This window comes from Dipodomys ordii, unplaced genomic scaffold (genome assembly GCF_000151885.1).
Source record: "Dipodomys ordii isolate 6190 unplaced genomic scaffold, Dord_2.0 Scaffold60, whole genome shotgun sequence".
NCBI lineage: Eukaryota > Metazoa > Chordata > Mammalia > Rodentia > Heteromyidae > Dipodomys > Dipodomys ordii.
In genome coordinates, this window is record NW_012267276.1 from 9,751,982 (window position 1) to 9,764,651 (window position 12,670).

A 12,670-nucleotide genomic window follows, 5' to 3' on the forward strand; every position below is an offset into this window, starting at 1 on the left:
ACAGTAAATCATACTTATTCTATGCTGATGTTTATGTGTTAGCCCTGTTCACCTGATAGAACTTTTCCATTCAGTGGGCAGGAGGGTTTCCTGTAGTACCCCAGATTGCCTGAAGAGGGATGTTATTCTCTCTATTCCATTACAACACAGAGATTCAGAGGGAATCCTCTGTGGTCTCACAAAGATCACGAATCTTTGATCTGTGGGCTGTATTTGTATGGAAGAGGTGAATATTAATAGCCTTTTGGCACTATGGTGACTTTCGTTAAAAAGGGATTTCCCTGTGTATGGGCTGTGTTAACCTTTCAGAATATATCTTTCTACTTAAACCACCACGCAGTTACTGTTTGATTCAAAGAGTCATAAGAATCTCTGTATTTGAGCCTGAAGCATGGTTAGCTAGCTCTGAGAGGGACTTCCAGCCCCAGAGCATGGTGAGTAGCAGGTTGCTTCTGCCTTTGCTTTCCTTTTGCTTACTTTACCAGAGTTCGGAGGTAACTCCAGGAATCTCTATAAATGCCAAAGATTTTCCTTTTAGAAAGACAATGATGGATGAGAGTTAAGGTTATTAACAATTAAGACAGGGTCTTAACGCGTTCCAGGTAGGAAATGGAAGGGAACTTCTTGCAAATGCAATGATCAGATGTTTTCTTTCAAAGTTTTTATTTTAGAGCTTTCACCAGTTAGGCTCTTTGTTCTGTCTTTATGTAAGACAAACTATGGAAATCAGCACTTTACTATTGGAATGTTATCCAAGGTTGCTTTATTATTTCTCTAAGTTCTGTAAATAGTTACTAAATTTAAACACTCAGATGAGTAACTGTGTGCCTATGTGCTGGTCCAGGAGCTTGAACTCAGGACCTGGGGACTGTCTCTACGCTTATTTTGCTCAAGGTTAGCACTCTACTACTTGAGACACAGCTCTACTTCTGGCCTTTTTAGTAGTTTATTGGAAATAAGAGTCTCACAGATTTTCCTTACCTGGTCTGGCTTCGAACCATAATCCTCAGATCTCAGCTTCCTGAGAAGCTAGGATTACAGGTGTGAGCCACCAGCACCCAGTTTAGTAAGTGTACTATACTTCTGGTTAGGATATTTCAGAATCTTGAGTAGGCTATAATAAGCACAAAACATCAATGTACTACTAAATCTCAAAACAATGTATTTCTAAATATTAGGTTAAACTGTTACTTAGCTGATTATTTTTTCAAAGGAAAATAGAAAATAAATTTCCCTAGGAATAATTTATGTGTAGACCTTTCAAATCACCTTCTAAGAACAGTTATTTGAATATGCTAGACATCTAGACATCTACCCACGGTCGGGTTGCAATGCTCCATCAATCCAGCAACATTATTAAGCTTCTGGCATAATCATAAAATTTTGTGTTGTAAAATGTTACTCAGGAGGCTGAGATCTGAGGATCGTGATTTGAGGCCAGGCCAGGCAGCAAAGTACTTAAGACTCTGATCTCCAATTAATCAACAAAAACCCAGAAGACCAGGAGTAGAGTTGGGGCTCAAGTGGTAGAGTGCTAGCTTTGAGCAAAAACATTCAGGGGTAGTGCCCAGGCCCAGAGTTCAGGCACTTGGATTGGCACACACATACAAAAAAAAATTATTCAGGGGACTTTGTGTTTCCTGGGAATCTCAGGCAATATCCTGGTGCAGAAGGTTGTTTTAAGTAGCATAGCCTTCCCAATCCCATCCCCTCAGCCAAAGGCCTCCACGGGCCCTGATTATATAGGACAAGAAACAACTATTGCTGAACGCATCGGTGGGAACAGGCTGCTTGCTGATATGGTGTTCCCAATGTTTAAGAATTCTTTTTGGGAAAAATTTCAATTGTAATATATTTTAAAGTAACAAAATCAATCTTCTCATTTCCTCTTCTTCTGTCTTTGGTGGTGGTGGTAGTAGTGTGTGTGTGTGTGTGTTTGTGTGTGTGTGTGTGTGTCTGTCTGTCTGTCTCTCTTCTGTCTCCACCTCAGCTTGTTCCTGCTCTGTCTGTGAAATACACATTTAATTACTATACCATTGGCTTCCAGGACAAGTTTTCATTGAAATCTGTGGTCACAATACAATTTTCCAATTTTAATAACATTACAGAGACATAAGTGAGGAATAAGTGTGTGTGTGTGTGTGTGTGTGTGTGTGTGTGTGTGTGCTGTTTTGGTCCTGGGGCTTGAGCTCAGGGCCTAGGTACTGCCCCTAGATCCTTTTGCTCAAGGCTAGCGCTCTACCACTTGTATAGCTCCATTTCTGGATTTTATTTTAAATTGGTAGTGGTTAATTGGAGATAAGAGTCTCATGGACTTTCTGCCTGGGTTGGCTTTGACCCATGATCCTTAGATCTCAGCCTCTTGAATAGCTAGCATTATAGACATAAGCCACTGACGTCCAGCTAGAAATCATTTCTACATATGAGAAATTGAGTGTTGAACTCAATTGCTCCTGTAAGGAATTCAAATCACAGCTGCCAATGAGCGATGTGGACAGGAGGAAGCAGAGGAGAGCCCTTCCACTGAGTTAAAGCTCCTGATAGCTGGAAAAGGTGCCAGTCTCTTTTTCCTGAGAGATGGAGGAAGAGAAGACTGACGTGCTAAGTCTTGTGTCAGAGGAATCCACACTATTGAGGAGAAAATCTTGGGATTCATTTCAACTGCCAACTTTTAAAAATTGTTCTTCAGTGCTTTAGTATTTAGCTATTAATTTCTGAATATTTTTTTCATTAAGATTAGATAATAACTTCTCAGAAGAAAGTCACAATTATTCTGTCTGTTTGGAATTGTGACAGTTTGGATCTTTCCCATTTTTGTTTCATGAAGGATGAAGTTCTTAGAATAAAAGAAATGTTTTATACACACACACACACACACACACACACACACACACACTCAGGCCTTAGAAATGGAAGCATGAATTTTTAAAAAAAAAAGTCTTGGGCTGGGATGTAGCTCAGTGGCAAAGCGCTTGCCTAGCAAGCACAACGTCCCGGGTTTGATCCCCAGTACCAAAAAAGAAAAGACAAAAAAAATACAGTTAAAAAAAAACCCAAACAAAAAAAGTCTTATTACTGAAATTGTTTGTTTTGCAGGCCGTGGGGTTTGAACTCAGAACCTCTATCACTTGGGCCACAGCTCCAATTAAGCAACAAAAAATTGTTGCTTAATTGAAGATCAGAATCTTACAGACTGTCTCATCTAGGCTGGCTTCATACTTCGATCCTCAGGTCTCAGCCTCCTGATTAGATAGGGTGACAGACATGAACCACCTGTGCCCAGGGGAAGAGGGCAGATCTTTGAAAGTGGTCAAAATTAAATATCCTCATGGTTTTGAAATTAGGACACCATATGGAGGAGAATTATGTCGATAGTTGTCATGCTTAGCTCAGATTCCTTCTTTGTCCTAAAAGCGTGAAAAATCTTAGACAACAAAGCCATCACAGCTCAGTTAGCCCAGTGTTAACCAATTACTGTAGCAAGTAATCGAGATCAGCCCTTCTCTGCTAATCCAACAAGTATAAATTCTACAAGAAGAAAAAACTGCGGGACTGGTAGCTCAGGCCTGTTAATCCTTGCTATTCAGGAGACTGAGATCTGAGGACTGAATTCAAAGCCAATCCAAGGCAGGAAAGTCCACGAGACTCTTATTTCCAATTAAGTACCTAGAAACCGGAAGTGGAGCTGTGGCTCAAGTGGTAGAGCACCGACCGGCCCTGAGCAAGCACTGAGGCCCTGAGTTCAAGCACAAAAAAATAATGTAAACCAAAAATTAAACTATTAATACCCCCCCCCAAAACCAATTATATAAGCAAATTGGCTCAGGCTGGCCTTTAATGTCAGTGAGACTCCATGTGGAAGAACTGGTACTATTAGCTTGAGGAAGGGAATGGGGTTGAGACTTGCTCACCTGTAATAGATAGGTAAGCAGTCCCATTGCTGGTTTCACTGAAAGCTAGCTACAAAATCAGACATTTTTGCTCTCATGTTTCATGATTTTGAGAAGAATAACCAACATTGGAAAAGAATTCTACTTTCTCTTCTAATGCTCATCCCTGTAATCCTTACTACTCAGGAGGCTGAGATCTGCAGACTACAGTTCAAAGCCAGCTCCATCAGTAAAGTCTGTGAAACCCTTGTTTCCAGTTAGCCATCCCCCAAAGCCAGAAATGGAGCTATGGGCCAAGTTATCGAATGCTAGCCTTGAGCGAGAAAGCTCAGGGACAGCACCCAGGTCCTGAGTTCATGACCCATTACCAGCATTTCAAAAACAAATCTGAATTTATGATTTGGGCGATTTCCAGGAAACTCTGAGGAAAAATCCGTAATATGAGAATATGTTCCAGAATAAAGTTGCGTAAAGACCCACAATAAAGGTCTGCTTATCTGTTCGTGGCTGTCATTTCACTGACACGAAGACCTTCATAGGGTAGATATTGGTCATTGGCCATAACTCACTAAACTCTAGGACACATGACTGTACAGCAATAGTGCAGTGATGTTGAGATGATCAATCTTTGAAGTATCCAGGTGCTGTTGGAGAGGTTCTTAACCAGTCCAAGGTGTGGTTTCTTTGTAGTTCAGCGATGATGATAAACCCCTTACCCAGAGATGAGTAAATTTGGTATAGCCCTGGTGATAGAATCTGGATGTCTTGATTCACAGTTTAAGAACATTTGGAATTCTTATCCACAAATGTCAAGGTATTTTGTGGTGGCTGCTGTTTTGTTTTGTTTTTGTGCCTGTCCTAGGGCTTGAACTCAGGGCCTTGTGCTCAAGGTTACCATTCTACTACTTGAGCCACAGTGCCATTTCTGGATTTTGTTTTGTAGTAGATTGAAGATAGGATTCTCCCAGACTTTCCTGCCTAGGTTGGCTTTGAATTGCAATTCTCAGATCTCAGCCTCCTGAGGATTATAGGCATGAGCCACCATCACCAGCCAGATGTGAGAATTATACAGGGGCCCTGATGGGATTTGAGCAAGTCTGTGGTGATAAAAGCCTTGTTACTATAAAAGACTTCTTAAAAGGAAATAGGTGATGAAAGTTCCCTGATTAGACACCTTTCTCAGAAATATAAATGGAAAAAAACACTAAAAATTATGTCTTTTGATTTAGCCAAACAATGGGTAACCAACGCTCTCTTTTGTCTTAATTTCCCTGAGCCATGTACTGTAAATGAGAATGGCATGTCATTTTCCTCTCTTCCATTTTTCCCCCATTGCAGTCCATTTCAGTATCAATTAGCTTAATTGCTAAAACAATAAATGACTGAACATATAAAAGAATATGTGTGGGCTAGGAAGGTGGCTCAGTGGCAGAGTGCCTACCTTGCATGCATGAGGCCCTGGGTTTGATTCCTCAGCACCACATAAGTAGAAAAAGCCAGAAGTAGTGCTGTGGCTCAAGTGGTAGAGGGCTAGCCTTGAGCTGAAGAGCTGAGGGACAGAGCTCAGGCCCAGAGTTCAGGCCTCAAGATTGACAAAAGAAAGAAAGAAAGAAAAAAAGAATATGTGCTATACTTCTGCTTTTGACTGGCATTAGTACTCTTTTAAAAATCCTCATAAGGTATGATGGCACACACCTGTAATCCCAGCAACCAGGAAATAGAGGCAGGAAATAGAGGGACAACTACATAGTGAGCTCTGTCTCAAGAAAGAAAAGGAAAAGACAAAAAGAATAGAAAATAAGAAAAGGTAAAAAGAGGGAGAAATAAAGAAAAATGTTATGCACTTACCTACTTTGCCCAGACATTATCTGAAATATTTGTATACAATCTTAGCTCTGGACACATATATTTAAGTTTGTTTTATAATCACTTGATAATTGTTTCTCTTTCGGAGTGGGTTCCTTTTTACTTTTCTGCTTTTCTTTTCCTTTTTCTTTGTCTGTCCTGGGGCTTGAACTCAGGACCTATGGGCTGTCTCTGAGCTTCTTTTGCTCAAGGCTAGCACTCTACTCCTTGAGCCACAGCACCATGTCTGGCTTTTTCTGTGTCTTTGGTACTGAGGAATGGAACTCAGGGCTTGATGTGTGCTAGGCAAGCACTCTAGTATTAAGCCACATTCCCAGCCCTCTATTTTTCTTTTGATAAAACAGTAGCTCTAGGAATGAAGCTTCTTGAATACATCAAGTGGTGGTTTTCATAGAGTGATAACAGTATTATTGATAGTAAATATTGAAAGGATTATTAGGAAAACATATTCAAGATTTTGCACTGAAATGTCACCATTCCGTGCCCAGTTTGTCTTCTGCCATAACCATCTGCCTTCATTTATTCCACCTTTTGGAGGCACAGTATGGGATTCCAGGGATTTGGTTATGAACAAACTATGCCCAATCACAGAGCACAGCCTCATGGAAAGTGGAACCAAGGCAAATCAACACATACCAAAACAGAGAAATTCTGTGATAATAACACTACCAGAGAGAATGAAAATCATCTAGAAATCATGAAAACATGAGAATAAGGATGAGTAATTTTGGGGTATAGACTTTGGTGAGACCAGCCATGGGATTGTTTCCTAGCCATTAAGGTAAGCCAGTCTCAAACTCCATCGCTTTCTTCTGGCTAATAGCACCAATTCTTGTACATGGAATCTCACTAGTATTAAAGGGTAGTAAAGGCCAGCCCAAGCCAATTTATTTGGTTGGTTGATTTTGGTGGAGGATTGGTTATTTCTTTCCTTTTCTTTTTTTTTGTGCTGGTACTGGGGCTTGATCTCAGAACCTCACAACTTACTTGTCTTTTTCTGTTCAAGGTTGACGCTCTACCACTTGAGTCATATCTCCACTTCTGTTGGTGATTACAGTGCATCTTGTTCAATGTCACCCCTTCCACCAGTTTCCCCCATCTATCATAGCTACACCCATAGTTTAAATGAAATATAGTACATGATAGTATACAGGCACAAAAAGGTAAAAGAATTATTGTTTACATATTAACTAATTTGCTTAGCTGGGAAACATCCAACAAAAGCCAAGAGTTAGTGGTTCATGCCTTTATTCCCAGCCATTGATAAGAAGGTTGAGACCTTGAGGATGATGGTTTGAAGCTAGCCCAGGCAGAAAAATCCGTGGGATTCCATTTCCAATTAACGAGTGAAAAGCCAGGCTGGAGGTGTGGGTCAACTAGTAGAGCACCAGGAGCAAGAAGACTGAGTGAGCATAAGGCCCTGAGTTTAAACGCTAGTATTAACAAAAAAGGAATAACTAGATTTAGTTACATATAGCTAAGGCAAATATAAAAGTAATTGGAGGCATGCCATAAAAATTTGTTTTTAGACTGTATTGATTCTTAAAATTATTTTCCTGTAAATTAAACCTAGAATTTATAGGCAATTCATTCTGGATAAGAAAATCTATGCGGACTTAATAAATTCATACTTGAGAAAGAGGGCTTGTACAATACCATAAGATGTATATTGAGTTACACATGATTAATGTTATTTATTAATTAATTATTCTTTCTACTTATAGCCAACTTTTATTAACTTATTGTCTGTAGGTCTCTTATTAGATCAATAAGCAAGCATTTTATGTATTCTTTTTTATTTCTGTGTGTACTGAGCTTGAATTCAAAGACTTACACTCTCACTGAACTGTGTCAGCTCAAGGCCAGTGTTCTACCACTTGAGCCACAGCTCCCCTTCTGGCTTTGTGCTGGTTAATTGGAGATTGGAGTCTCTAAGATTTCTCTGCTTGGACTAGCTTTGAACCAGGATTCTCAGATTTCAGCATCCTGAGTAGTTAAGATTATAGGCATGAGCTAGAAGTACCCGGCTGCATTTTATGCATGCTTAAATGCCAAAATGTCACTAGAAACCAGCATATAACCTTTCCTTAAGGATGTGTGTGAATATTCATATATTTATTGTTCACCATTTGTCTTGGAGAATTGTATATGTGTGTGTGTGTGTGTGTGTGTGTGTGTGTGTGCATGTGTGCGTGCATGTGCCAATACTGTAGCTTAACTGAAGGACATGGACACTGTCGCTGAGTTTTTTGCTCAATAATAATGCTCTACAACTTGAGCCACAGCTCTACTTCCAGTTTTTTTTAGTGGTTTATTGGAGATAAGAGTCTCAGGGACTTTCCTGCCTGGGCTGGTTTCAAACCACAATCCTCAGACCTCAGTCTCCTAAGTAGCTAGAATTATAGGTGTGAGTCACCGAGCTATCTTATAGAATTTTAATTACTTTTCACATAGATATAAGCACAGTAATTTTGGTGATGATCTAGTGCTTACTGGGGATATTTCACCCAAATTATCTTGAGCCTGGTTAATATTTAATTTAATTTTAATTTAGTAGAGACAGGTATTGGAAAGAGTTTCTAGGTCAGTACTGTGAGCTCTAAATTATATGCTCCATAGAGAAGCACATTTTATGTAGATGAAAAATCACTTGTCAGCCAGATGCCTGTGGCTGATGCCTGTAATCCTAACTACTTAGAAGGCTGAGATGTGAGGATCATGGTTGGAAGTTATCCTGGACAGGAAAGTCCATGAGACTCTGATCTCAATTAAGCATCAAAAAGCTGACAGTGGAGCTGTGGCTTAAGTGATTCAGTGCTAGCCTTGAGCAAAAAGAAGTTCAGGAACAGTGCCCAGGCCCTGAGTTCAAGCCCCAGGACTGTAAAAAATAAAATCACTTCTGTTTTAAATAAAGATGTTGTGGCTTCTATTATTTTTACATTTCAACACATTACTATGTAATGACAAAGACCTGAGAACATGTAACGGAGGCACACAATAGAAGAATTATTTGGTAATTCCTCACATTATGATTCCAAGGTCTTTAAACACTGATTTTTGCAGAGTCTGATTCTGGCCAAAACACCCTGGCCCTAGGGCCTTACATTTGAAATTCGAGTGTATTAAAAAGCTGTCACCACAAATGGTGAAAAGCTTATAAAATTGGGGTTGCTTCCAAAAGTAAGTCTATCCTTTACAGTTGGGTTGTTTCGAAAGTGTGGAGTGTGTAAACTTCTGCTTAACGCATCAAACTGTGTATGATCTTCCCTGACCGGCTGAAATCCATTCAAGAATCTAAGGCATCTTCTGCTGAAGCTAAACAGAGCTGCAGCTGTGTCTTCAGCAATATGGGAATTCCTTTGTGGAAAGGAAGGCGTGGGCAGGAGGAGGAAGAGAAAGATGGAAGAAATCAAGGGTGTGTCTGTTTTTGATTGACTGGAAGCTGTCAATCTCTGGTCATTCAATTTTGGGGCTCTAAAAACTGTAGGTGCTTTAAATTTTAATCCTTTGAGTTTGAAACTTCATTGATACATGACAAGCCAAAAAATAAATGTGTAAGTTATCCACTAAAAATATCTGAGCAACCACTACTGGCCATAGTATGTCTTATTGTCCTTAAAGGTTTTATAAAAATGTATTTTATTATCTTTAAGTAGTTGTACAAAGGGATCTCAACTCAACATGTCATATTTTGAGGACAATGCATCTTGGTCAATGTCACCCCTTCCATCTTCTCCCCCATCTCTCCCAGCCCCGCCTACCCCCCAAGTGACCTGGTTTCTTTGTGGGCACATTGAATATTATCACTGCATTTGCCCACCTTTTCTCTATTTGTTTTAGTTATTTTCCTTACCATTGTGAACATCCCAGCCCCTTATCTTTTACCCTCTCATTTTCGCTCTGATACAGTTAGATGTCCTTTAGTCATTCTAGTCTTCAAGCACCATGTTCTCACTGAGATCTACACAAGGTCCTGGGTAGATAAAATAAGAAACCTCTGGTCTGGGGCCTCAAAGGCTTTTCATCCTATTTTCTCAATAGAATGATGAATTCCTTGAAGCAAACAGTATACATTTACTTGAAGTCTTCAGTCAACAGGAGCCTCAGAAATAATTATTCATGCCAACCTTCATCTACCCACTCTGTCAGATGACCATGAGTCCATGAGGAACTGACCACAGTGACTCTGGTCCCTTCCCACACCCCATGGAATGACACTTGTCCACAACTGCCCTGCACATATTTACTGACATATCACAGTACACCCAGAAATATGTACAGCTACTGGGTGTATATTTATATAACTATATTTACATATATGTATTTATAAAATTTATGTATATATGTTTATATATACATTAATTTTATAAGTAAATAAATATTCCATTTATATACATCAATATACATATTTACATTCTTATTCTTGTCAGTTTCCATGCCTTCTTTCTTAACTAAAAATGCATATATAATATAAATGCATAAATATGACATATATATAAGATTCTTACATATAAATATAATATGCATTATAAATACACATAATATATTTATATATAATAGTTATATTAGCATGTACTTGTATATTTATACATTTTTATAAATATAATATATAAATGTATCTTCTATTTATATTCTATTTACATATATTATATCATAAATATTTTCAACTATAAATATATTTATATTTTAGATTTATATAATTATAAAATATACATGATAATATATAAATTTCTATAAACATATATTTTGAAATATATATACAACATAATATATACCATATATACAATATATATTTACAAATAGTACATCTTTATATCTTTCTTCCTCTTTCCTTCCTTCCTTTCTTCCTTTCTTCCTCTCAGCATTTTCTCTTACCTATTTTCCTCAAGGGTGATGCTCTATCACTTGAACCATATATTCTTACATTTTTCTGGTAAATTGGAGATTTAAAAAATCTCTCAAATGTATCTGCCCAGGCTTTTATGGGACCTTGGTCCTCAGATTTGTGCTTTTTGAGTTGCTAAGGTTACAGGCATGAGCTTCTGCTTCCCAGCTAAAATACACCTCATTTCATTTCTGACTTGAAATTTCATCTGTACCATATTTAATTATGAGATAATAGAAAACCAAAGACCAGGAGTTAAAAGATTTGACATGGACTCCTAAATTGGCTATCAATTTTCATTTGTCCTTTCTGGGCTTGATAGTATCATAGCTCTTAAATGATGGAAGAAAAAGAAGGCAGTTCTGTATCCTTGAGTACAAATTCTTGTATTGATTCATAAAATCCCTCATCTTCCAAAAATCATGTCATGGGAAGTTCTCTTTTTATTGTTGACTATGCTACCTGCCTTCATCTTCCTGTGCATTTGTAGGATTGTATAAGTTCCCCTATGTGACAATAAAAAGTAAGTTATTTTGTGATTTTGTACAGAAGATTGCTGTATTCGTTGGTGGTCTAGTTCCTACAACAGTCCTGGAAGGCTTTTGCTTTCATCTAGCAGCTGGCTACCATGGTGGTTAACAGATGACTTTTAAACAGCTGTCACAGCTGAAAATAAATGGAAACCAAAAGCCACACTTCCATACTATGTACAGATAGTTTGCCAGTAGTTGAAATGAATCCTTCTTGAAGACTTCTAACAAACTTTGTGTGTGGGGTGGTGGTGGTGGTGGTGGTGGTGGTGGTGGTGATGGCTGTTTTTACAATTCAACAGAAACTCATAAACTCAGACAAGCTGGCTTTATATTTCTCATGGGATCAACTCCCTAAAATTTTTAGTGGAATAACAGCCACTATTTGTTTCCAGATGCATTCAAAATGTGTTAATTGCCAGCAGAAACTGGCTTTTAAATTACAGACAAGTCTGCAAATTTTTCAATCCAAAGATTGAAGTATGAACCTTATGAGGTACCATGCTGTCTGTATAATGTTTAACCACCCTTTGGTGCTTAAATTGCTATTAATATTAAATAGAGAAAAAGGAAATAAAATTCATGTGCCAATCTGAAGGAAAGAAAAACACTTACATATTGTTGGTGAAAATGTAAATTAGTACAACCCTTAAAGGAAACATTATTGAGGTTCCTAAGAACACACACACATATACAACAACAAAAACAAAAACAAAACAGTAGTGAAGCTAGTTGTTGGTAGCTCATACCTGTAATCCTAGCAACTCAGGAGGCTGAGATACGAGGATCACAGTTTGAAGGCAGGAAATTCTATGAGACTCTTATCTCCAATTAAGTACCAAAAAGCCAGGAATGGAGCTGTGGCACAAGTGGTAGAATCCTGGTCTTGAGTACAGGGGCTTGGAATGTGGCTTAGTGGTAGAGTGCTTGTTTAGCATGCATAAAGCCCTGGGTTCAATTCCTCAGTACCACATAAACAGAGAAAGCTGGAAATGGTGCTGTGGCTCAAGTGGCAGAGTAGCAGCCTTGAGCAAAAGAAGCCCAGGCTCTGAGTTCAAGCCCCAGAACTGGCAAAAAAAGAAAAAGAAAAGTTCAGGGACACTGCTTAGGCCCTGAGTTCAAACCCCAAGACCTGCACACATTAAAAACAACCCTATGTCTTAAGGACAACCCTTCCCCACCTTGTTCTCTTTTCATTTTTACATGACCAATTTTGCTATTGCCTGAAAATCCTATAAGTTAGTTCTAACTCCCAATGGAGAAAAGGCTAGGACAATGGCATTTTCTGAAGGAGGATTCTGGGTACTGATTGGTCGTTGCTATTTGGTATGGTAGTAGGGACTGGTGTGGTAGATTGTGGTTAGGCCCTTGTGGGAAACTCATTTCTGAACTACGGCATATGGATCTGCAGACATCAGTTTGACAACTTTAATAGTTCCTCTGTGTGTGTGTGTGTGTGTGTGTGTGTGTGTGTGTGTGTGTGTGTGTATGGATGGCTA

General features: G+C 38.7%; 1 protein-coding gene across 1 annotated transcript in view; it reads left to right on the plus strand.

The window, feature by feature from the left end:
* Positions 1 to 398: 398 nt before the first annotated feature.
* Tnip3 (TNFAIP3 interacting protein 3) overlaps positions 399 to 12,670 on the plus strand; it is a 79,634-nt gene continuing 67,362 nt past the window's right edge. The window contains exon 1 of the mRNA XM_013022115.1: positions 399 to 434. Within this exon, the coding sequence (XP_012877569.1) occupies positions 432 to 434 (3 nt within the window). The 5' untranslated portion in view covers positions 399 to 431. The remainder of the gene's footprint in view (positions 435 to 12,670) is intronic.